Source organism: Crocuta crocuta, unplaced genomic scaffold (assembly GCF_008692635.1).
Source record: "Crocuta crocuta isolate KB4526 unplaced genomic scaffold, BGI_CrCroc_1.0 scaffold32, whole genome shotgun sequence".
Taxonomy (NCBI): Eukaryota; Metazoa; Chordata; class Mammalia; order Carnivora; family Hyaenidae; genus Crocuta; species Crocuta crocuta.
In genome coordinates this window covers 13,299,034-13,321,427 of record NW_027529424.1, presented here as the reverse complement: position 1 = coordinate 13,321,427, position 22,394 = coordinate 13,299,034, and the positions used below count along the sequence as shown (strand labels likewise).

The window sequence follows — 22,394 nt, the reverse complement described above, 5'->3', positions numbered from 1 at the left end:
CTGTCCAGGGGCTCAGCAGCACCGCAGCCCTGGCCACACCAAGGGCTAGCTGGGAGCCCGTGACCCCGAACTGACGATGAGAGCATTCCACACGCCACCCATTTGGTTCAGCCGCCTGCTCCCACCTGCTCAGGAGTCAGCCCTTGGCAGGTAGAGTACTGACGCACAAAGTAACCAAGGACACGCTCTGTGTGCTGCGGGCGCAGCTGCGTCATGGCAGGGGCCACGAGCAACGAGTGCCGCAGCCACAGTGCAGGCACAGTGGGCATGGGGCTCAGCCCTCCCAGGGAAAACACGCACGCATGCACACACACTCTGCCGGACTACGCAAGTCTGCTGAGCAATGCGTGCAATGACCTGTGTTAGCGGACCACCCCCCAGTTAAGAACGTGGCAGCGGGCAGAGGGAAAGGGACCCATCTCTACCTCGGGTATAGCTGCCGACAGTCACCCAGGACATCAGACACACTCATGGTGCGTGTGCTCGGCTCTACTCAGTTCCCTGTAGGCGACCGAGGGAGTTACTTCTCCCGCTGCCGCTGCCCCATCGAACCATCAGCGAGGAGAGACCGGCCTGCCCCCCAGTCTGCTGGCGCTGTGAACCTTGACTGGTTTCTTAGAGGACGGTGGACCAAAATTAGAGGGGAGCCATCCCTGATCCATCACCCTGGGGTGTGTCCACACTGGCCCACATCCTGGCCCCGAAGAGGCTGCTCGCTGCTCTTTTTCTTCTTCTGAAAACAGCTTTAACTACTCCCTTCCATGGAAAACCAACTTCCTTTGTGGCTGACTCTCAATTTCAATACTAACGTTCCTCTTCTGTACTTTTACAGACACTCAGCCCTATGGTCCATCTTCTGCTTCTGACTAAACCAGACCCACCTTTCAGGAACTGCTCAGGTCTTAAATGCCCTGTGGCACCTTCCCGACCAGAACTCATCTCTGTATCCAGGTAAGAGGGAGTTCAAAGTAGAATCAAAGGAAGCAATAAAAGGCAACAAGGTTTAGTAGAAGATTTAAGAAGCTAAATTTTAAGAAGCAACAAAAACAGCCCACAGTGTATATAAAAATGGATTCACGAAAGAGCTTTACCAGTCTCGCTGTTTTCTGGCGGAGATTCATATTCTGAACGATCCAGAGCCGACGCACTCACAGCTGGTTGCTCTGGCTCCTGCGAATCTGACAGCGCCACACTCTCATGGCCTTTGTCACCATCACCATTGGCATCCAATCCTGGAATTAGGAATTTTACCCCAAAAGGCAGGGTTAGAATAGCTTTCTCTTAGAACAAAACAAAAGCTTACAGCTGCAGTTACTTGAATTTTTTTACTTGACTGTGCCTCTTAAATATATCAACAAACCATGGCACAATTTTTAATTAGTAATTTCCTAAAGATGGATTAAATGGGAACAGAGAGACCAAGCCTTGGGGGCAAAGGCGCTCCCCAGCACAGGCAGGCTCTCACTCACCCTCCGCGCCGCAGGCTGTGCAAGGCCCCGCCGGCTCCTCCCAGTTTGCGCTCACACCGCCATCCGCCGCATTGCCTGCTTCCAAATGCAGCACGGGGGTCCCCCACACTTTAGCATTAGGGTTTAGCTCTGAAACCTTGGCTGTCGGTACCTAGGGGGAAATGCGACATATACATTTGTATACCAATTCCAATCAAACACAATTTTACTTAACTCGGAGCTGAAACGTATCTACGTGAGAGAATTACACGTGCAAAGTAACACAAGTTGGCGCACTGAGCTCCGCCTCCTTCACCATCAGGCTCCTCAGTTCCCACTCCGTGCAGGCTCTCCAGGAGGTCCCCACCGTCACAGAGATTCAGCAAATAACTGGGGATCCAACCGTCATCTCTGTTCTAGACAACCCAACACAATTCACAGATTTACATAGGTGAACAGAATGTAGATGGATAAAATTCTTAAAGCGCACCCAGAGAGGCAAAGGATATGGAAAATGCAAGCCCCTCGGAGCAGCAAAGATCTTCTAATGGGTCCGTCACACGGGTGCCTGGTGTTGCCCCCACTTTGACTCTCCTCATTTCCAGGGATACTGGGCTCCTTCCTGCTCCCACCGCTGTCTGTCCACAGCCCTCTCCCAGCTCTACACATTTGACCTGCACTTCCTCTGGGAACAGGTGAGCTGTTTCCTGGTGCACCTCATTAAATCCATAACTACCCCCTGATTTTCTTCTCCTACTTACAAACCTCAAGTACATCCTGGAGTCTAAATAAAAATCTGTGTCCTGGCGGCAGCTGCTCTCCCAACTAACTCCAGGTCATCATCACAATTTTGTCAGGAAACCCAGCCAAATAATTTTCCTTTTCCCGGGTAATACACATGTGATGCCACTATGCAGGGTCAGAGCTTCCCAGAAGAGGGACAAGCGTCCTGGTTCTGGGAGCCCTCAGGGAGTGGCAGGCAGGAGTTCCGAACTGAGACCCCTCGAAGGGCAGATGTTACCCGATACTGTCTCCAGATGTGAAAAGGGTCAGGAAACATCATGATGAGCCATCAAGGAAATGTGTACATTGACAGTCTTCAAAAGACAGAATAAACTCACTCTGGCTGCGATGATTAAAGCTTGTAGTGAAAAACAAAACTATTTCTGATACGGACAGAAGAGGCTGATGCAGTTAAAACTACAGTATGTACTTTGTTCACAGCTGGGAGGGGAAGGCAAGAAACATCGTACCCCCAACACCAGATGCCCAAGTGAGGGCCTATCTGGGATTCTTTTTAGGAAGTACTCATGGTAAGGCAGAGAACAGACTTCTCCTTCTTCAAGAAGACCACACTAGGGGCACCTGGGGGCTCAGTTGGTTCAGCGTCTGATTTCGGCTCAGGTCATGATCTCAGGGTTCGTGGGTACGAGCCTCATGTTGGGCTGTGTGCTGACAGCTCAGAGCCTGGAGCCTGTTTCAGATTCTGTGTCTCCTTCCCTCTCTGCCCCTCCCCTGCTTGCACTCTGTCTCTCTGTCTCTCTCTCTCTAAAAAATAAACATTAAAAAAAAAAAAAAAGAACATTACACTCAAGAGGTGTCTGGGGGTGCTCAGTCAGTTGAGCATCCAACCCTGGATTTCCTGGACTTCAGCTCAGGTCATGACCTCACGATCGTGGGATGGAGCCCCGCATCGGCTCTGTGCTGACAGCATGGAGCCTGCCTGGGTTCTCCCTCTCCCTCTACTTCCCTCCCCTAGCTCATGCTCTCTCTCAAAATAAATAAAAACTTCTAAAAAAGAGTACCATACTCAAGAATCACTGGTCACTTCCTTCTAACAGAACTAAACTCCAGTTCATTTCTGGCCCTGTGTTCACTCTGCGGGGTTTATTTCTTGGTCTCGCTCACACACTCATCCCCCCAGCGAATGCCTCCGGCCCACCAAGTGCCCCGGCACCAAGCTCTCAGGGTAAGATGGTGAATGAAGCAGACACAACCCCTGCCCTCATGACCAGAGAGAGCGATTCAAGAGACGCTCTATGTCACTGACCTCACGATCGACCCTCGGCATTTACACGTTTCCAGTCTATGTGTTGCTTTGTTTTAGCCCCTGCCCCTCTGGCTCCTGGTCCAACGCTGCTGGAAAGCCGTGTTCTGAGCAGACCCTCCACAGAGCCACCACACACATCAGGCTTTCGCACATTACGTGTTCGACCCGCCGACCCGGCCCCCTGAGCTCACGTACATGCCACGTGCTCTCTAGCTTCCCCCACTCACCGGGTCTTCGGGCCAGCGGCACCCGTGGGCCTCACGCTCACAGCCACCGCGAGCTCTTGCTACAACACATGTGCCACGCCATGGGCCCACATAAGCTCCCGGGTGGCCTTTGGCTCGCCACCATATCACTCTTATCTAGCAGCCCTGACCTCAGCACAGACGTGCCTGAGAAACATGCTGAGGAATGAATGTTTAAGAAGCAACAACATAAACACCTGCCTTTTCCACTGTTCAAGGAATTGTGCAGTCTTATGCCACAACCGAAGAGAAACCTATCCTTAGTAATTTACTACTCCTTACGCTGCAGAAGCTCCAATCCAAACCAAGTGCTAGAAGCTTAACACAACTTAAAACAGTTAACCAGCAATCCAGCGATGCCCTGGAGTGACAGGGGCTGAAACAATGGAGACGTGTGATCAGGAGCGGATGACATGAAGACCAGCTCTGAGTCTGCTAGACGCCAGGTGTGCTCCATGCACCTTCCTGGGCCTCAGCGCAACAACCCTGAGGATTTCACAAGTAGAAAACCAAGGCAGAGAGAGGTGAAGCAACTTGCCCACAAAGACAGTTAATGAGAAGACTATTCTAAGATTAGCAAAACAAACGTTACCAAGAGTTCATTACCTTCTTGCAATTCACACGAAGAATAACTTGCCTCTGTTGCATTTAAGGTGTGTGTCTTTCCCTGAAGTCACGTGGAACTTAAGTGCCCATCGACAATTCACGCTTCACCCGCTTGGCTACCTGTCTTATTTCCCCACTGAAAAAGTCATGGCTAAGTAGTGCTGATTAAAACCAAACATAGGCTGACCTTAGTAGCCGCGTCCTGAAGCAACTTCACATAAATGACCAATACGACGCTTTCAAAGTGCGGCACCCATAAACCCTGACGCTCTAAAGAAACTCATCCCCCAACACTAGGCTCCATAAAAACAAACCTACCGATTCATACCCTGTGTGTTCTGGACAGGACGAAGAATGGCCTCACTGACGATGTCCCAGGGAGGGAAACCAGGATCAGAGGAGGGAAAGGGACTGGGGAGAATAAAGGAGGTGGCACGGCAGGGAGGGTGTCCAGCTCTTCAGTTTGAGTTAGCCCTGACTACTCTTGGACCCGCCACCAAACCATCACTCAGAGCCGTCTGCTGGCTTCTGAAGTCTCTGTGCCTCCTGCAAAATGGAGCGGCGGCCGCCACCTGGGATGGAAAAGACGTGCGCACAAGCACTGAGCCTGAGCACGAGCGCTGAGCACAAGCATTGAGCCTGCGCGCTGAGCACGAGCGCTGAGCCTGCGCGCTGGGCACGAGCGCTGAGCCTGACACGAGCGCTGAGCCCGCGCGCTGAGCACGAGCGCCGAGACATGAGGTTCTGAAAAAGGCCCGCATGAAAGGTACTCAAACTCGGAGCCCGCCCAGCACATGGCACAGCTGAAGAGCCGCTTCGGAGCAGGACGCACCTGGGCCCGTGGGGGCACTGCACCCAAGCACCGCGTGGACCCTGGCAGCTGACGGCAGGCACGACTGCTCATGGAAACAATTATGTGCGCAGCACTCAAAAGCCGGGTTTTCTAGTGTTTTGCCTCCACAACAATTTAAGAAACAAAAGCAATTACTTGAATGTAACTCTTTCTGGCAAAACTCCCAAATATGGAAATGGAAAAACAGGAGGTTAGCGGTTAATTCCCCTAAGTTATAGGGTTAAATTTATTATTTTCATTTAATTGGCATTAACACTTGAACCACATCTATCTCCGTACTATCATCAATCATTTTTCTTGCCTCATGCAAGAAAAATCACTAATAACAAGCTAGTATCAAGACAACAAACAAGTGTTGGCGAGGATGTGGAGGAAGGGAACGCAAATCGTGCAGCCGCCACGGAGAGCAGGCTGGGGGCTCCTCAAACGACTGAAAACAGAAACACCGTATGATCTAGCAATCCCATTGCTGGAGATTTACTCTGAAGAAAACAAAAATACTAATTCAAAAAAATAACAGGCACCCATGTTCACAGTAGTAGTATTTACAGTAGCCAAGATACGAAGCAACCCGCCCACTGGGAGACGAGCGGGGAAAGAAGATGTGGTGTGTGTGCGTGTACAACACAGTGCACCACGACTCTCACGTCCTGTCATCTGCGACAGCGTGGATGGACTCAGAGAGGAGTATGCTACGTGAGAGAAGTCAGACAAAGGCAAATACCGTATGACCTTACTCACATGTGGGATCTAAGGACAAACAAAGACAGAGCTCACAGAACAAATTGGTGGCTGTCAGAGGTGGGGGGGGTGGGAAAATGGGTGAACTGTTTTTTGTTTTAGTTTAAATAAACTGAGTTTAAAATTAAACTACTGGCTGAATAAATGAGATTCACTGTTAGAAACACTCTCAATTATACATGTCCAAAAAGACTGTTTTAAGGGCAAGAGTAACTTCACGTTCATTCAACGTTTGCATTTATTACAGACTGTCTAGAAAGATGCTTAAATTAGCTGCCCATTACAGCAGCATCTGCGAAGCTCCTTCCAACTGAGCAGGGCCTGCCTGAGCACCGGGGTCAGAGCACTCTCGCAGGTGCTCTGACCCATACAAGGCAGGTACCCAAGCCGGTTACAAGCAGCATGTCTGACCCGCCTCGGGCAGGCACTGCACAAAAGTAATAGCACAGATTTTGAGTCTTCTACACTGTCCAAGTGTGCCCTTTTAGAAAGGACATTAAAATTCAGTGGGCAAACGTCTGCTCTGCTCCAGTAGGGGAGGGGAGCGAGGAAGGCCGGGCTGCGCCGGGCAGCCCTCAGGAGCACCCACAAAACGTCCACACACAGAAAAGGGCTGTGCCAAGCTGCATCTGGTGGCCAACGGCGCTGGGACACACGAGAGCGGACACACACACGCTGCCTTAAATATACCGAACAGTAAACTGAGTCATGCTCTCCGGTTTGGAAATGGTTAAGCTGATGCTACAGTAACTCATAACCTGAGATGAATGTTCAAATAACTGCTCATAACTCAGAAAAAACCTCAGTGACAGTTAAAAGCAATCAGAACAAAACACTAGCATTTCCCAGCACGATAGTAAACACTGACAAAACATACTTACTAAGCGTCCGCCTCTATTCTGCCATCCCCAGATCGCAGCATCTTCTGGCACTGGGAGCTGATACGGGGGCTTCTCCATCCAGAACAAAGCGACCTCTAGGTCCGGCAGCTTCCCGTGCAGACGCGCGTCAGGCATCTGTTCCTCTTCGAAGGCGTCCTTCCCAACTGCCAGAGCCCACGGACAGCCCTCCTGACACGCGGTGCAGCCGCCGGCCAGTCCTCCGGGAAACGTCTGACTCGCGAAGCCTCCCGCTGGGTAACAGGCGAGTCCGCTCGAAAACTGGAGGTACGATTCCTCTGGGAAGGCCTGCAGCTCCCCTCCTGCGGGACTGGTGGGTATAGTCACAGCATCTTCTGGGAGTGACAGAACGTGGTCCCCACGGCGTGGTGCTGCCATTTCTGCACCGCCTCCTGGGATGGCGGGAACGACCTGCAGCACCCGACGAGGAGGGCCGATGGATCTGTCCACTCGGGCGGGCTCAACAGCGGCCACACAGGAATATCCCTCAGGAGTCTCACCCAACTCCGTTTCTCCACAAGTCACCTGGGGACTTGCCACAAAATCCACTCTGCCGCCAAACGCAGGGCCGTCAAGCGCGGGCTCGGCAGCCCTTCGCTGGAGGCGGTGTGCGCGAGGGCCTGTCCCCCCTCCCTCACCTGCCAGCGCTGGCCTGCCGCTCCCCGACGAGCCTGCCTCCGCCGACTGCAAGAAAACCTGCTCGGGTCCTGGTCCTGCATTTTCACTGGTGTTAGCAGAATCCTTCTCTTCTTCTTGTGACCCCTGCTCACCTGAACTTGAACTCTGGTTTGGAGGTGGTGCAAAGTCAAGATCTTCATGGCTGCGGTCCTTCACTCGGCAGGCTTCATCACTTTCTTCTCCGAGGCCGGTTCCGGGGCCAGAGCGCTCTGTTCTGTCAGACCTACTGCGAGCCTGCGTGTCCTGACTGGGCGCTGCCGAGTGTGCTGCTGTCCTGGCCTCCCAGTTAAAAGCGGCTTTCCAGTCTGACTTGGCATGTCCTCCGCTGTTCTCACTAGTCTCTCTGAGACTGGCTTTCAGGGACTCTCTCCCGGCACCTGCTAATCTTTGCCGGTCACTCTCTGCATTCTTCACACACATTTCATCTTCTGTTTTAAAATTCCGGCCATTTTCACTTTCTTCCTCAGTGCAGGCGAAAACAAACCCAGAGGAGATAAAATTATTCTTACGACATCTGGAGGCAACCAGAGCCTCGCCACCCAGGGGCACTTCCTGCGAGCCTTTGAGGGCCGGGGTGCCCTTTCTCTCGAACACTTGCTCCATCGCCATGTCGCGCGTTGCACCGCTTAGATCACAGATCTGTGCTTGGGCCTTGCCGGGCCCGGGATCTGCACGCAGGTCTACCAGATGTGAAGGTCTCCGTTCTAAAGCCCTCTGTCCATGACCCTCATCTGCAAAAATGCTCATTTTATCCTTATCTCGAGAAGACGAACTACTCTCAATCTGCAAAGACAACTCTTTATCTGCAAACTCCATGCTCCCACATTTCAGGCTGTGGCCACCCCATCGCTGCCTCTCGACCATCGCTGGCCCCGGGGGGGGTTCTGGTCCAGGATCAGCAAGTCTGTTAGGGGCTACCTCCTGGAAACCGGCATGAACAGGAAGACACTCATTTCCAAAGCTCGGGGAAGTGACCCATCTCTCTGAACTTAGGTCAACCCTAGCTAGACGTACGCGGAAGAGACTACCGTCTGGTCTGCTAGCATCGGAGCTGAGGTAGTCATCGCCTTCTAGCAGTCTGAGGGAGTTATTTTCTCTTTCCTTTTCAGAGCTTACACCCCGACCTCCACGGGCTGCCACAGCCCCAGACCCCCCGCTTCTTGCGAGCAAACCAGCATGTGAACCCCGCGTCGGACTCACGAGCTCCCGACTCTGGCCCCCGTGCTCTTCGGGGATGGCACGCCCACGTCCTTGCGAGCCAGCGTCTGTGTCACTAGTAGACTCGGCGAGTGTGCCCACGTAACGTGAGGCGCTGCTCTCTGTGTGATCGTTAGGGGACCCGGGGCAAGCGAGTGCCCTTAAAGACACGGTCGGAAGTTCACAACCTGGGTTAGCATTTCCCTTAAAAGCTTCCTCCATTCCCTCCAGAGCCGGCAGGACCCGTGGGGACAGTTCTCCCTGCCCTGGGCCCCGCACAGCCTCCTCCGCAGGCCAGGCCCCCCTTCGAAGCCCCTCTGAGGGGACAGCTGACCGACCGTCTTCTAGCACAGCTGCTCCACACGCGGGGGCCCCGGGCTCAGCGGCAGCATCCAGGCAGGTGGGATCTATGACACAAATACTGTAAACCTCACTCCCTCTCAGGTCCCGGTGTGCCTTGTGACCAGCACGGACAGGATCCTTGCCCTTCATCTCCCTACCTGCCGTCCGTGGCCACGCAGCACCACTGATTTCAACGCCCACCAGTCCTCCCTTCTCTGGTACCAGGTGTGGACAGGCAGCCGGGGAAGGGCCCCCATGGCTCTGGACGGGGGCTCCTTCCTGTGTGCTCCCGATGGGAGGCAGCAGGGCACCATAAGGACACTCGTCCCCTCGGGAGCAAACACCTTCAGAGAAGCCCAAGTCGCAGACAGCGCCTACACGGTGGGCATCCGAGACACCGTCCCAGCCCCGCTCAACGGCAATGGTTTCCAAATTCTTGTCACTCCTGCGTGAACATCCACCCCGAGCGGGGACTGGGGACCCCAGAGAGGAAGCAGAGCCTGCCGAGCGCTCCAGCCCCGGCCCCACAAAGGGCCTCGGCCCCAAATGAGCTCCGGCCCGGTGACGCTTCTCCCCTTCAAGGGCATCAAATAAAGAGGACAGAGCTGTGCTCCTCCTGTGCTCCAGCTCCCCCTCCCCCACAGAGTCCTGCAACAGGCTGGCCTTTTCACCGTCACTGTCTCTGCCGAGCTCCCTGCTGAAGCAACAACCCATGTCCGAAAGCTCACCGGCTCGGCTCACACAGCGCGCCTGGCCTTCTCGGGGCCCCCACAGCCGGTCCCAACGAACCTGCTATGGTTTCTGCGGAGAGGCCGACGCCCAGATCCCAAAATAGCCCCTTGCACAGCAGTCACATGCCCCTGCCACTCAAATCCAGAGCCCTAACTGGCCCTGCCCAGCGGCCAGCCTCCTCCATGCACCAAAACCCAAACACCACGCAGAAGCCAAAGACTCAGAAGAGCGACAAATAACTTTCGTGATCATTTTTCCCATTCTCATAAACTCAGTTAAGAAAGTTCTATTAACTGTTACACCAGCCAGAACCAGGCACTTCAGACTCCTGCCTTTCCCAGTGCTTCCGCATTCTCTGAATTCTGTACTGGGGAGGCGGTGACCACAGAGGTGAGCATGCACGCTCCCCAAGAGAAGCAATAACAAGAATGTGTTCTTTGGGGTGTCCGGGCAGTTTGAGTTGCGCCTCATTCTCGGCCAGTGAGACCCAGGTTTGTGGGTGCGTGGGGGGGGGAGGTATGACGCATGGCCAGGCATGACATTGGGGCCGTGTCCTCTAGCGGCGCACAGTGCAGTGTTTTGGGGGAGTGACACACTGTCTGGGATTTGCTTTAAAACACCCCAGCAATTAAAGAAATGTATACATACCATTTTTTCAAAGCGTGTGTGTGGAGGAAAGGAAGAGATCGAACAAAAGTAGCAGAATGAGAGGGTGAACTGTTCAAGTTCACAATGGGCACAAAAGTTCACTTACTTATTCTAACTTGCACCGAGATCTAAAAATTCTCATTAAGAGAAAGGAAAGAGCAGGGCGCCTGGGTGGCTCAGACAATTAAGCGTCTGACTTCGGCTCAGGTCTTGATCTCGCAGTTCATGAGTTCATGGGCCCTGCGTCGGGCTCTCTGCTGTTAGCACAGAGCCTGCTTCAGATTATCTGTCCCTCCCCTTTGTGGGCATGCTCTCTCTCTCAAAACTAAACATCTGAAAGAGAGAGAGAGAGAAAGGAAAGAGCAAAAGAACGAGGAAAAATAGAAAACCAACACCCGCCAGGCCAGGACCAGTAAGTCCCTCAAGTTTCCAAAGCCCCTCCTGGTTGAGGTGATCTACCCAGGTGTGAGGCTGTCTGTTACTACACGTATAAGCGCTGGCAAATCATCCAATCCCTGTCTGTTTGCCCACTTGTAAGATGGGGCCAAATCCAATACCTATTTTAAAGAGCTGCCATGAAGACAGTAAGGAAAATACTCAGGAAGGAACCCTACAAATCTGGCCCCAGCCCACCTTGAATCTCCTCTTATTCTCTGATACCATCCTCCTTACCTTCTCTATTTCATCCAAAGAACTTGCCCAACCAGCCCCAGTATGGCCTGTCTTTACGTGAACCATCCATCATGTCTCCCACTGCTGTTTCCCAGTCTCCCCATCCTTCGTAAGGCCAGCCCTCCCAACCACGCAAATAATCGTTTCCCATCCCCACTCGCTGGCTGCTCTCTATACCTCTAGGAAAGTAGTCTAACAGACATCTTATGGGGCCCCTGGGCAGCTCAGTTGGTTAAGCGTCTGACTTCAGCTCAAGTCATGATCTCATGGTTCGTGGGTTCAAGGCCCACATCGGGCTCTGTGCTGACAGCTCAGAGCCTGGAGCTGCTTCAGATTCTGTGTCTCCCTCTCTCTCTGACCCTCCCCTGCTCACGCTGTCTCTCTCTCTCTCTCAGAAATAAATAAAATATTAAAAAAAAAAAAAAGGAAGCCTTAGTGCCTGTAACATCAGCTACCTCAAACCAGGGTCTGTGGCAGCTGATGCAACCACAAAATTTTATTATTATGTAAGTAATATCCACCTCCCATGTGGAGCTCGAACTCACGACCTTGAGATCAAGCATCGCACACTTGACCGACTCAGCCAGCCAGGCGCCCCGTAATGCATTCTTATTTTTTAATATTGCAAACACAAAAATTTAAAGATACACCCACATTTGCACACACGGTTAGGAGCACAGTGGCACTGTGTGACAAAACTTAAATTGACCTACTCTAACAAAAAGAGAGTGGTATTTAAAATGCTACAAATTCATTCAAGCCTGGTAAGAGCCAAGTGACTCCAGGAATACCCCGGAAACAAACTGGCAAGAGCTGTGGGAAAGTCGTTCCCACGCAGGCTGCAGCAAACTCTAAGGAACCATGCGTAACCAGACCACAAGTACCTGGTGAGGCAGCTTTAGTTCCTGCAAAACATCACCTGCCAAACTCAATGAACATCATCAATTTGCATTTTATTGGTTTGGGCAATCAAGTTTTACATTTGGTAAAAATCATATGCACTAAGAGTTTATCAGTAGTTCTATATATTATTAGAAAAACAATTTGAGGGGCGCCTGGGTGGCTCAGTCGGTTGAGCATCCGACTTTGGCTCAGGTCATGATCTCACAGTTCGTGGGTTCAAGCCCCACGTCAGGCTCGGTGCTGACAGCTAGCTCAGAGCCTGAAGCCTGCTTTGGATTCTGTGTCTCCCTCTCTCTCTGCCCCTCCCCTGCTCACACTGTCTCTCTCTTTCTCTCTCTCTCTCTCAGAAAACAAAAACAAAAACAATTTGACACCAACCTAGAGAAAGTCCTCATTTAAAAGGTTATAAAAGGTCAAGCAAAACGGTGAGCTAAGAAGCTCAAAGCTTTCACTTCCCTACAAAAACATCAAGAAAACAACCAGAGGCTTCTAGACCACTCTATAGGGAGCTCTGAAAAACAATCACAGGTTTATACCAACTAAGCAAACACATAGTCGAGAAAAAGCTCTCCATGAGGTGTCTGGGTGGCTCAGTCAGTTAAGCCTACTCTTGATCTCAGCTCAGGTCTTGATCTCAGGATCATGAGTTCACGCCCTGCACTGAACTTGAAAGAAGAGAGAGCACACGAGCACGCGACAGCTAGCAAGAGCGCTCTCCTCACACGGTAGGCACTTCTGGGGCACGAGAGGTGTGGTCCTGGTCTGTGCTGGCAGCAGCCCGGCTCCCAGACCCACTCCCACCCCCCAGCACTCTGCAGAGAGAACAGAGTAAACCTTTTCTGCACATCAGTGTGTGTCTCTATTCTATCCTAGCCAGAGTTTCCCCTCTCACATAACTCAGAACACAATGGGAGAAGTGGCAGGCAATGCTCATAAAAGCTATAAGGCAGCTCTAAATTTCCCCCTGGGGCAAGGGGTTACCAGTGGAGACATACCAGAACCATCTGACCCAAAAAGACTAGGGTGGAACTCTTTGGGCAATCAGGGCAATCAAAAGCAGCCATGTATATGGGAAATTGTGAAAGCCATGGCCAGTCAAGACATATGCTCAAAAAAACCCCTGAGAAGACCTTAGGCTTTCACCTCCGGTTGATCCCTAGTCTCCAACCATTCCATGAGGAATGGTCTCAGAATAGAGCCAGTATGAAGACTGGCAAGGGTACCTGCATTCTCTCTCTTGTTTTGTGGTGGAGGAAGGGGTCTGGTCTGTTTTAGTTCACGGCATTAAAGGAAATCTCTCAAAATATTAGCTGAACACAAGCTAAAGGAACAGGGATTTCAGTGAACACATATGACAGGGAATAGCCTCTCCAAATTAGTTTGGAAAAGTCTCAAAACAATGAGACATAATACACATTATAAACAAAATCAGGAGCACCTGCGTGGCTCAGTCAGTTAAGCGTCCAACTTCAGTTCAGGTCATGATCTTCTTTGTGAATTTGAGCCCCACATTGGGTTCTGTGCTGACAGCTCAGAGCCTGGAACCTGCTTCAGATTCTATGTCTCCCTCTCTCTCTGCCCCTCCCACACTCACACTCTGTCTCTTTCTCAAAAATAATAAACATGAAAAAATTTTTTGGGGGGGGCGCCTGGGTGGCTCAGTCAGTTAAGCGCTAACTTTGGCTCAGGTCATGATCTCACGGCTTGTGGGTTGGAGCCCCACATCGAGCTCTGGGCTGACAGCTCGGAGCCTGGAGCCAGCTTCGGATTCTGCGTCTCCCTCTCTCTCTGCCCTACCCTGCACGCACTCTGTCTCTCAAAAATAAATAAATGTTAAAAAAATTTTTAAGTATTTTTTTTTCGAAAACGCCAATCATCTTAAGTGTGCTTAGGTGGCTCAGTCAGTTGAGCATCTGACTCTTGTTTTCGGCTCAGGTCGTGATCCCAAGCTCTTACAATCAAGCCCCACTTTTGGGCTCCTGCTTAAGATTCTTTCGTCTCTCTCTGCCCCTCACCCACTCACGTGCACGTGCCTTCTCTCCCACTCTCTAAAATAAACACTTATAACAAGCAAATAAAAAATAATCATCTTAAATATGCTCAAACATGGATGAGGAACTAAAGTTAATCAATAAAACAATATAGGAATGAAACAGGTGTGTCAATAAAGAGAGATTTATAAAAAAACATATTCTGGAGCTGAACAGTACAATCACTGAATTGAAAAATTCATTAGAAGGGCTCAACAGCACACTTGGCAGAAGAAGGAATCAACAAATGTGAACAGGGGACAAAAGGAATTACCTAAGGAGCAAGAGAAAAGAGCAGAGCCGAGCCTGAGGGTTAGGAGATGTCAGCCAGCAGCCAGCACACTGGGGCGTCACGGGAGCAGGAGAGGAACGGCAAGAGAGAGTGTGAGCAAACGGGTGCCAGAAACTGCCCAAATTTGAGGAAGTACACGAATTTACAAATCCAGAATCTCAACATAAAGTAGAATAAACCCAAAAAGACCCAGACCAGGACACCTTATAATCAAACTGTCAAAACACGAAGAATCTTTGAAGCAACAAGAAAAAAAATGTGTCAGGTAGAGGAGCTCATCGGTAGGAACGTAAGGCAACTTAGCAGGAGAAACTGCCGCCTGAGGTGGCAGTGGGTGATCAGGCGCTGAAACAGTCCCCTGAGAATTCCTTATCCAGCAAAACTCCTCAGAACTGAAGAAATTAAGACATTTTCAGATCAACAGAAGGGAAGTAGTTTGTTAACAGCAGGCCTGTGAGATGAAACACAAGACACAGTCAGCGGAAGCTCTGGAAGGCGCAGAGCTCTCTGGTGAAGGTGAGCACACGGATCGGCGGGCCGGTATCACTGTGAAGTCTGACTTAAAGCTTTACTTTTCCTCTTCTTCAGGATTAAAATGGTCAATCTAGGGGCACCTGGTGGCTCAGTCGGTTGAGCATCCAACTTCAGCTCAGGTCATAATCATGCAGTCCATGGGTTCGAGCCCCGCGTCGGGCTCTGTGCTGACAGCTCAGAGCCTGGAGCTGCTTCGGATTCTGTGTCTTCCTCTCTCTCTGACCCTCCCCTGCTCATGCTGTCTCTCTCTCAAAAACAAATAAAACATTTTTAAAAAAATAAAAATTAAAATAAAATAAAATGGTCAATCTATAGTATTAAGATGTAATGGGTGACACCAGTAACATAAGGGAGGGAGAGAACTTTCTAGGAGTAGAGTTTCTGTGTGCTATCGAGGTTAAGGAGACAATTTAGACAGTTACAGCTTTTGGATGTTATATGTACTCCCTATGGTAAGCAGAAAGACATACACATGATACATATAAAGATAAGTTTTTAGAGTAAATGACTAAACTGTCAATTACGCCATGTCAATGTTAATGAAAATTTTCAGTTTAAGTAAAGTATGCCTTGCAAAGAAGTATCAATGAAGTACATTACACAGTTCATGCCCTTATGGGTCTTAAAACTCCCAAGAGAAATCACATTTAAAAATTAAAACAAAAGATTTGGATAGAGAATAATTTCTTAAATAAAATTTAATCAAATATATAAGAAGTAATACAGATGATTAGAAAGGATGAATCAATGAAGAGATAGGTTAGAGCCAAGAAAACCCTTGCAGGACATAAAAACCATCAGGATAGGCAAAAATTGTGTGTGTGTGTAGATGTGTGTGTAGAAATGGGTTTGACCATACTAACAATAATTTGGTTACTTTTCAACTGTATATCCTTAATCCACATTTACAGTATTTTTAAACTTTATGTATTTATTTTTGACAGTGGGGGAGGATCAGACACAGAGAGAGAGAGAGAATCCGCATGAAACGGACTCCACACTCAGTGCAGAGCCCAACTTGGGGCTGAGCTCTTGAACCATGAGACCATGACCCAAGCCAAAATCAAGAGTTGGACACTCAACCAACGGAGCCACCCAGGAGTTAAATCATATTTACATTAGATTTAACAGTCTTTTCTATATAATGAACTTACAAAATAAAACATCTGTTTACTTCAAACTACATCTCAGGCTCTAACCTCTCTGCTGAGGTCGGCCTGGCTCACCTGCCCACTTCATCGCTTGCTCTAACTTCTAGCAAGTGCATCTGCTCTCCACAATCCTTTACTTCTCCAGGCTTTTCCATCTCAAAATAAATGAAACTACCATCCATCAAGTTGCTCAACTACCCCTGACTTATCTTTTCCTCACTCCAACCTCTACATCCAATCCACAATTTGGTGTGGTTGAACCCACTCACAAAATAAATTTGAAATCCACTCATTCTGAGTCTGCCCCACCACCATTACTTATAACTTTTATTCCTCAGTAGTTTATTTGCCTTCTTTGCTCCCATGCCTGACTCACTACAATCCATTACATATATAAACATATTGAAGCTAAAATAATCTTCCTAAAATAGAAGTCACACTATTCCCCACCTAAAATCCTCCATGTTTATCCCAAGTAATTTCATCTACTCAGAAACGATGCAAATTGTGCCTCATGGCAAAGAGCTGGATTTTGTTTGGGGTATTATTTTCTATTTGTTTCTCTTTTTCAATGAGATAATAGATGCCAAAGAGAAGTATCTCATCTTGGATTTGGACTCTGAAGCCAGTTGCCTGGGTTCAAACCATTGTTCTGCACTCTGCAGTTGAGTCATTTTGAGGAAATTACTTAAGCCTCCTTGGGTCTCAGCTTCCTTTAGTTAAAGATCAATTTCTGATCCTGAGTAGCTAGGATTGTAGTAAATAGTTACTTTCTCAGTAAGGTTTTCTTTTTTGCGGGGGGAGTAGAGGAAGGAAGGAGCTGTATAGTAAATGTGATTCACATGGCCACTGGGTAAACGCAAAGCTGCTCCTGAATTGTTCAGCCATTTATCTGGGCCTCACTATGGCAATTCTCATACTCACACCAACTCGGGGGAAAGACTGAGCCTTCCAGAGACCGCTTCCTGACTTAGACTGTGAGGCATGCTCGCTGAGCAATCGGAACAGCCACAGACTTCTGAGCATCATCATGTATAGCCACTAAACCAACCACCACATGCACATGCTCAACTTACATGTTATACAAGGGACAGTACGACCAATCTGACTCCTCACACAACTGAATCAATACGATCAGGAATGGACAACCCAGCACCTAGAGTTATCCAGCCAGTAAGGGTGGGACCTGAGAAGGAACAAGGGGGAAGGGGAAGCGAGGGGGACGACCGGAACCCTATAAAACAAGGACCCTTCCTGCAGTCGCGGCGGCATTCACCTTCGAATGTCCCCTCTGTAAGGAGAGCTTTCCTACCGTTCCTTTCTGATCTTACGCTCTAATCAACTTGTGCCTGCTGCTCATTTTGCATCCACCTCTTCATTCTTCAAAGCGGCAAGACAATGGATCCCAGGTACTGTGGTAAAAAGTCCGGCAACACTGTGAAAACCTAAGTGTGCAACACGCTGTTGACACTGGTCAACAACATACCCACTTTACAAAACCTCAGGTAAGAGGCGAGACCTGCCCAAGGAACTCCAGGGCTCCCGAGTACTAAGTCTGGACCAAGAACTGGCCGCACATCTTTACAGGACGTTTTAACTCTGAAAAATGACGAAGAGCGTATGTGAAGCAGTACTAGTTGCAAATTGTTTCTGCACAGAAATGAAACCCTGAGTTCCGGCTCAAGTGTTTCCATTATTTTCTAAATAGGTCTTGTCTCAATACTTGCCAACAAAGTGACAAAAACAGGCAAAAAACCCTCAAAGAATCCAAAATCTAATTTCTAGCCCTGCAATATGTTTTAAAAAGATACCTGAATATTACATTAGATTGTAAATCAACCATGGGGAGAAGGGAGATTAGTACAAAAAAATTTTTTCTTAATGATTTCTGTATAATTTCCCTCAGACAACTAAAGGTCTTAAATTTAGAATTTAAATTACTTAAAACATATTCACTTACAACATCAACGTAAAATATACAAAAATACTCTACGTATATAGTAACAACCATGAAGTAACATTTTGGAGGGAATCTTATTAAAAGTTGATCAGCAATCCAATCTCCTTCAATTTCTATATGAACTGCTCACAATTTGGGGAAATAAATGAAGTTTACTATAAAGTTTTCAACAGTACTTTAAAAGTTGTCCTTCATTTTTCCCATTGTGCCAGGTTTATAAGATCACTTAGCAGATGGCCCAGCTAAGTCTGGAGCATGGAGCAGCTCCAAATGCACCTGACTTCTGCAGAGAAGGGAAAGCCAGATTTAAAACCAGTGCGTCTCCATCTCCCTACACTTTCATTAACCACAACTACAATGTGAAGCCAGTCTTCCTAGTAAGAGCTTACTGTGACTTGTGTACTTTAAAAAACACAGGCTTCAAAATGTAGAGCTAATCATATACATTCAACGGATTACCAGTGAACACTGAAAACAATGTGATGAGCATCTGACACTGAACACAGGGCACGCTGAGTCTAGAACGATACAGCCAGCACACACAGAAGCCAGCCGAGGACGCTCAGTACTGAACACTTCCAACCCACGGGTCCCTCCCCCACTCCCCCTTTATTGGGAAACATCAACATTTTCTAATTTTGTTACAATAAATATTTGTTGTAAGGCAGTATTTGGGGGCCTCCGCAGTGGCAGTGACTTATCTCGGAACTGAATTACCTGACTCAAAGCTGGGATGGAGCTTGTCTGAGAAGTGGTTTGAGATATGGGACCATTCATCTGTAAAATTGAAAACATCAAAAATACACCATTGTTACAATGTAAAGCAGCATTTTCAAACCACAATGATTTAGCAAAAACAAAACCCACTGAGAAAAACACATTTTTACATAACAAAGAAATTCAGTGAGGTATTTAGAAAGAGAGGCAGGAGGCTTGAAACTTAAAATATTTTAAAATTCTGACCACCAGAAGTAAAATTCCTTGTAATTTCAATGGAGAAAATTAAGAAAAATCTTTTGCTTGACACGATAAAATCTTTAAATAAACAAAAGCACTCAGATTAAAAAATTTATATTACAATCCTAATTATTTTTTTAAAAAATTGTTTAATGTTTGTTTACTTTTGAGAAAGAGAGAAAGACAGAGAGACAGCATGAGCAGGGGAGGGGCAGAGAAAGAGGGAGAGACAGAATCCGAAGCAGGGTCCAGGCTCCAAGCTGTCAGCACAGAGTCCCAAGTGGGATTCAAACTCACAGACTGTGAGATCATGATCTGAGCCAAAGTTGGCTGACTGAGCACCCCCACCACCGCGCCCCTACAATCCTAATTAATTCTTTAAATACATACCAGTACAACAGGTGCACTGTTATTTATAAATCATTGCATTTTTCTTAGGAATTTAAAATCCAAAAGCTTTAAGTGTCTAAAGCGATTTGTTTTCTCTATCACCTAAGTACTTACAGCTTCCTCTACTAAGCTACCCGTAAACTGACAGAATATGACTCCTACATTCAGCTTATATGATATGCCACAACTACTACTCTGATTTACTTCTGAAATCCAACAGAGTACCTGTTCTCAGAAGAGGAGAGGAAGGCATCAGGCCGATTCTGGCCTTGACCCGCACTCACCAGATGAGCGCTGTCTTTCCCTTCCTGGACTCGCTGGCCCTGCGGTTCAGCCACGACCTTAGTGTCCTGATCAGAAGTCATGAGCTGTTTACTTGGTGGCCGCACTGGGAGAAGCTGAGTGGCCAGCGAAGGATGCTGCAGAACGACAAAAACAAGCACGTCAGTAACTGGAAGTACGAGCGCAGTTAAGTGACGAAGTCTTCAAACCCTCAAGTTTTTGGGGGGCGTGTGCTTACCCTCTGGGGCCTAAGTGGTTTAAAGAAATCTGCCCGTGACTGACACCTCTGTACCAACCCAAGAAGATGCTGAGACTAGAAATCATGTGCTAACACATACAAACCCACTCACACCCACAAAACCATGTTTTCAAAACCAGAAAATTATAAAATTCGTAGAACTCCCATCTGTGATTTAATGAATCCCATATTTACGTATGTGTATCATTTTTAACTAGCACCATTAATTTCATTTTCTTCCAGGACAAGTCATCGAGAACCAAACAATAAGTAGTTAAAAAGGAATCCCACATCAATGGAAAAGCACCTCCAGACAGCTGGACCAGAGCTGCAAAGCGAGCCGCCTTTCCAGCTCAGCTCAAAAGCTACACCCTGATTTTCCCAAACCGCCTGGTTCAGGAGGAGGGACCACAATACCCATGATTTCATCACATCAGTCCGAGAACCAGGCTTCCCAGAGACCCAGGCCTGACCTCAGTGTTTCCTTCTCTCTGCAGCAAACCGCCCCGCTTCACAGCCCCGCCTCACAGCACCACAGGACTGGATTTAATCTCCGTATCCCTCAGGATCTTCTGAAAACACAGCATCCTCATGCCAGATACAGAGACCTAAAAGCTATTTGTCTCGCGAGGTGACCATGCAGGTTTTTAGTTTCTCCAAAAGCGATGGCGCTCCCTTCTCTCAATAAGCTGCTTATGAAATTCTCAAAACGCTGGTTATACTGAAACAATCCGACGATCAAAGGCGATCTCCTACACCGGTCAACTCTATCATCAGAAGCACAAAATCACTTACGGGCTTTTAGACAGGACCAGCAATATAAACTACTCAAAGACAAGAAATGCCTGAAACAAACCCATTTCAGAGGGGTCAGTGTTTTCCAAAACACAGGATGAATGATGCACATAAAACTGTAATAGTTTGTAATACCTGTGAAATTGTAATAGAACCTGACATCAACTCTCACAACACATCAAATCCAGAAAATAAAGACAAAGAACGATAACAGACTGACAAGTCACAGAAGGTACTATAGATGCTTTATCATATCAACTTCTGGATTTTTAAGATTCTTAAAGGAAAAAACGTTTGGTTAAAAACAAGGTAAAACAGACAAATGTGGAAAAAATTCAACTACAAAGAATCCTTTACAATACCTACTACCTACACTTGTTTTCAGTCAGAAACATGTGCCTCCTGGTGGAAAAAGCAATGGCGCGAGGGCGCAGTCATGCGGACCGGCCCCAGCCAACGCCCCCACGCCCCAGGCTGCGATCCCCTTACAAACTTGCAGCNGCCCCAAAGGGGGGGGGGGGGGGGCGCATCTGTGAAGGGGGTGGATTCCTGGACAAAAGGAGACAAGACACACATACTGGCCGCACTACGGCTTTACCTGGTGTATATGGCTTTATTCGATTCAAACAAAGGAGAACAAAAGACAATCAGGGAAGCAGTGTTGACGGCATAGTTGACAGTACTGAAGAATTACTGTCTTTTCTAAGACGCGAGAATGATGCTGTGGCTACTTTTAATTTAAAAAAAAAAAGAGGCGCTCCCTTAGAGAGCCACACAGTGAAGTATTTACAGGGCACGGCACGGTGTGTGGGCTGACAGCTGTCCCCTCGGGAGCAGGGCGGGGGTAGTGGTCGGGTCCAGCGTGCCCATGCATGCTGGAAAGCCTCCACGGCAAAAGAGAAAAGATCCTGGGACGGCGGCACGGCAGGCATCCCAGCCACAAACCGGTGACCCTGACGCCACACCACTGCACCCCGTCATTACTGCCCCAGCACACACGGTTTCCCACAAGTCCTACACCCAGAAGCAGGGCTCCTGTGTGGGCAGCACAGAAGGCAGCGGCATCACAATCAGACGTGACTGCGCGTCTCAATCCAAGAGGAAACGGTTTGGCGGCGCAGCACCGATGGCCGCTCTGGCACAGAACGGGCCTTCCCGTCAGTCATTCTGTGAGCACAGCTGTCCCGAGGCCTCAGCGGCTGCCTCCAGGAAGGGCCAGGACGCAGGTGCCGGTGTCGGGGCTGGAAAGAGAAGGCTGGGGACAGGGCGGGGGGAGGGGCACCAAAGCGAGGCCTGAGCGGCCCCAGACCTAGTGGTCTGAAGCGGCGACGCTGGGCAGAGGCAGCTTCACAACGGCCCTCCCGAGCCCGGCGATAGGAGTGATCGCCTTGGTCTGATTTCACCGGTCGATGTGGAAAAGCAGAGAGAGGACACCAGAGTGCACTTCCTACTGTCTCGCGGTCTCTACGCTAGCCGGACACTTTACACTTCATCTGTCAAAGCTACATCTGAAAGCCTTATCCATCTTAAGAACACTTGGGAGGGTTCAATCCTCTCACATCTGTTCCTGACGAATCCTTTTCCCATATACCAGAAACGTGTGCTTCATAATTCAACATTTGGTAAGGTCTCCGGGGTCCCATCCAGGACCCCGCATCGCATCTAGCTGTGACTTCTCGGTCCCCTCCATGCTGTGACAACTCCTCAGTCTCTCATCACTCCTCTTCACTTTCCAAGCGTGCAGGGCTCTC

At 48.8% G+C, this 22,394-nt stretch overlaps 1 protein-coding gene across 1 annotated transcript in view; it reads right to left on the bottom strand.

Annotated features, from left to right (window-relative positions):
• Nucleotides 1-22,394, bottom strand: part of LARP4B (La ribonucleoprotein 4B) — an 88,800-nt gene that overhangs the window by 48,110 nt on the left and 18,296 nt on the right. Inside the window, exons 2-5 of the mRNA XM_077758553.1 lie at nucleotides 19,613-19,747; nucleotides 18,699-18,758; nucleotides 1,470-1,620; nucleotides 1,092-1,232 (exon numbers count right to left, since the gene is read on the bottom strand). Coding sequence (XP_077614679.1) covers nucleotides 1,092-1,232; nucleotides 1,470-1,620; nucleotides 18,699-18,758; nucleotides 19,613-19,693 — 433 coding nt within the window. The 5' untranslated portion in view covers nucleotides 19,694-19,747. The remainder of the gene's footprint in view (nucleotides 1-1,091; nucleotides 1,233-1,469; nucleotides 1,621-18,698; nucleotides 18,759-19,612; nucleotides 19,748-22,394) is intronic.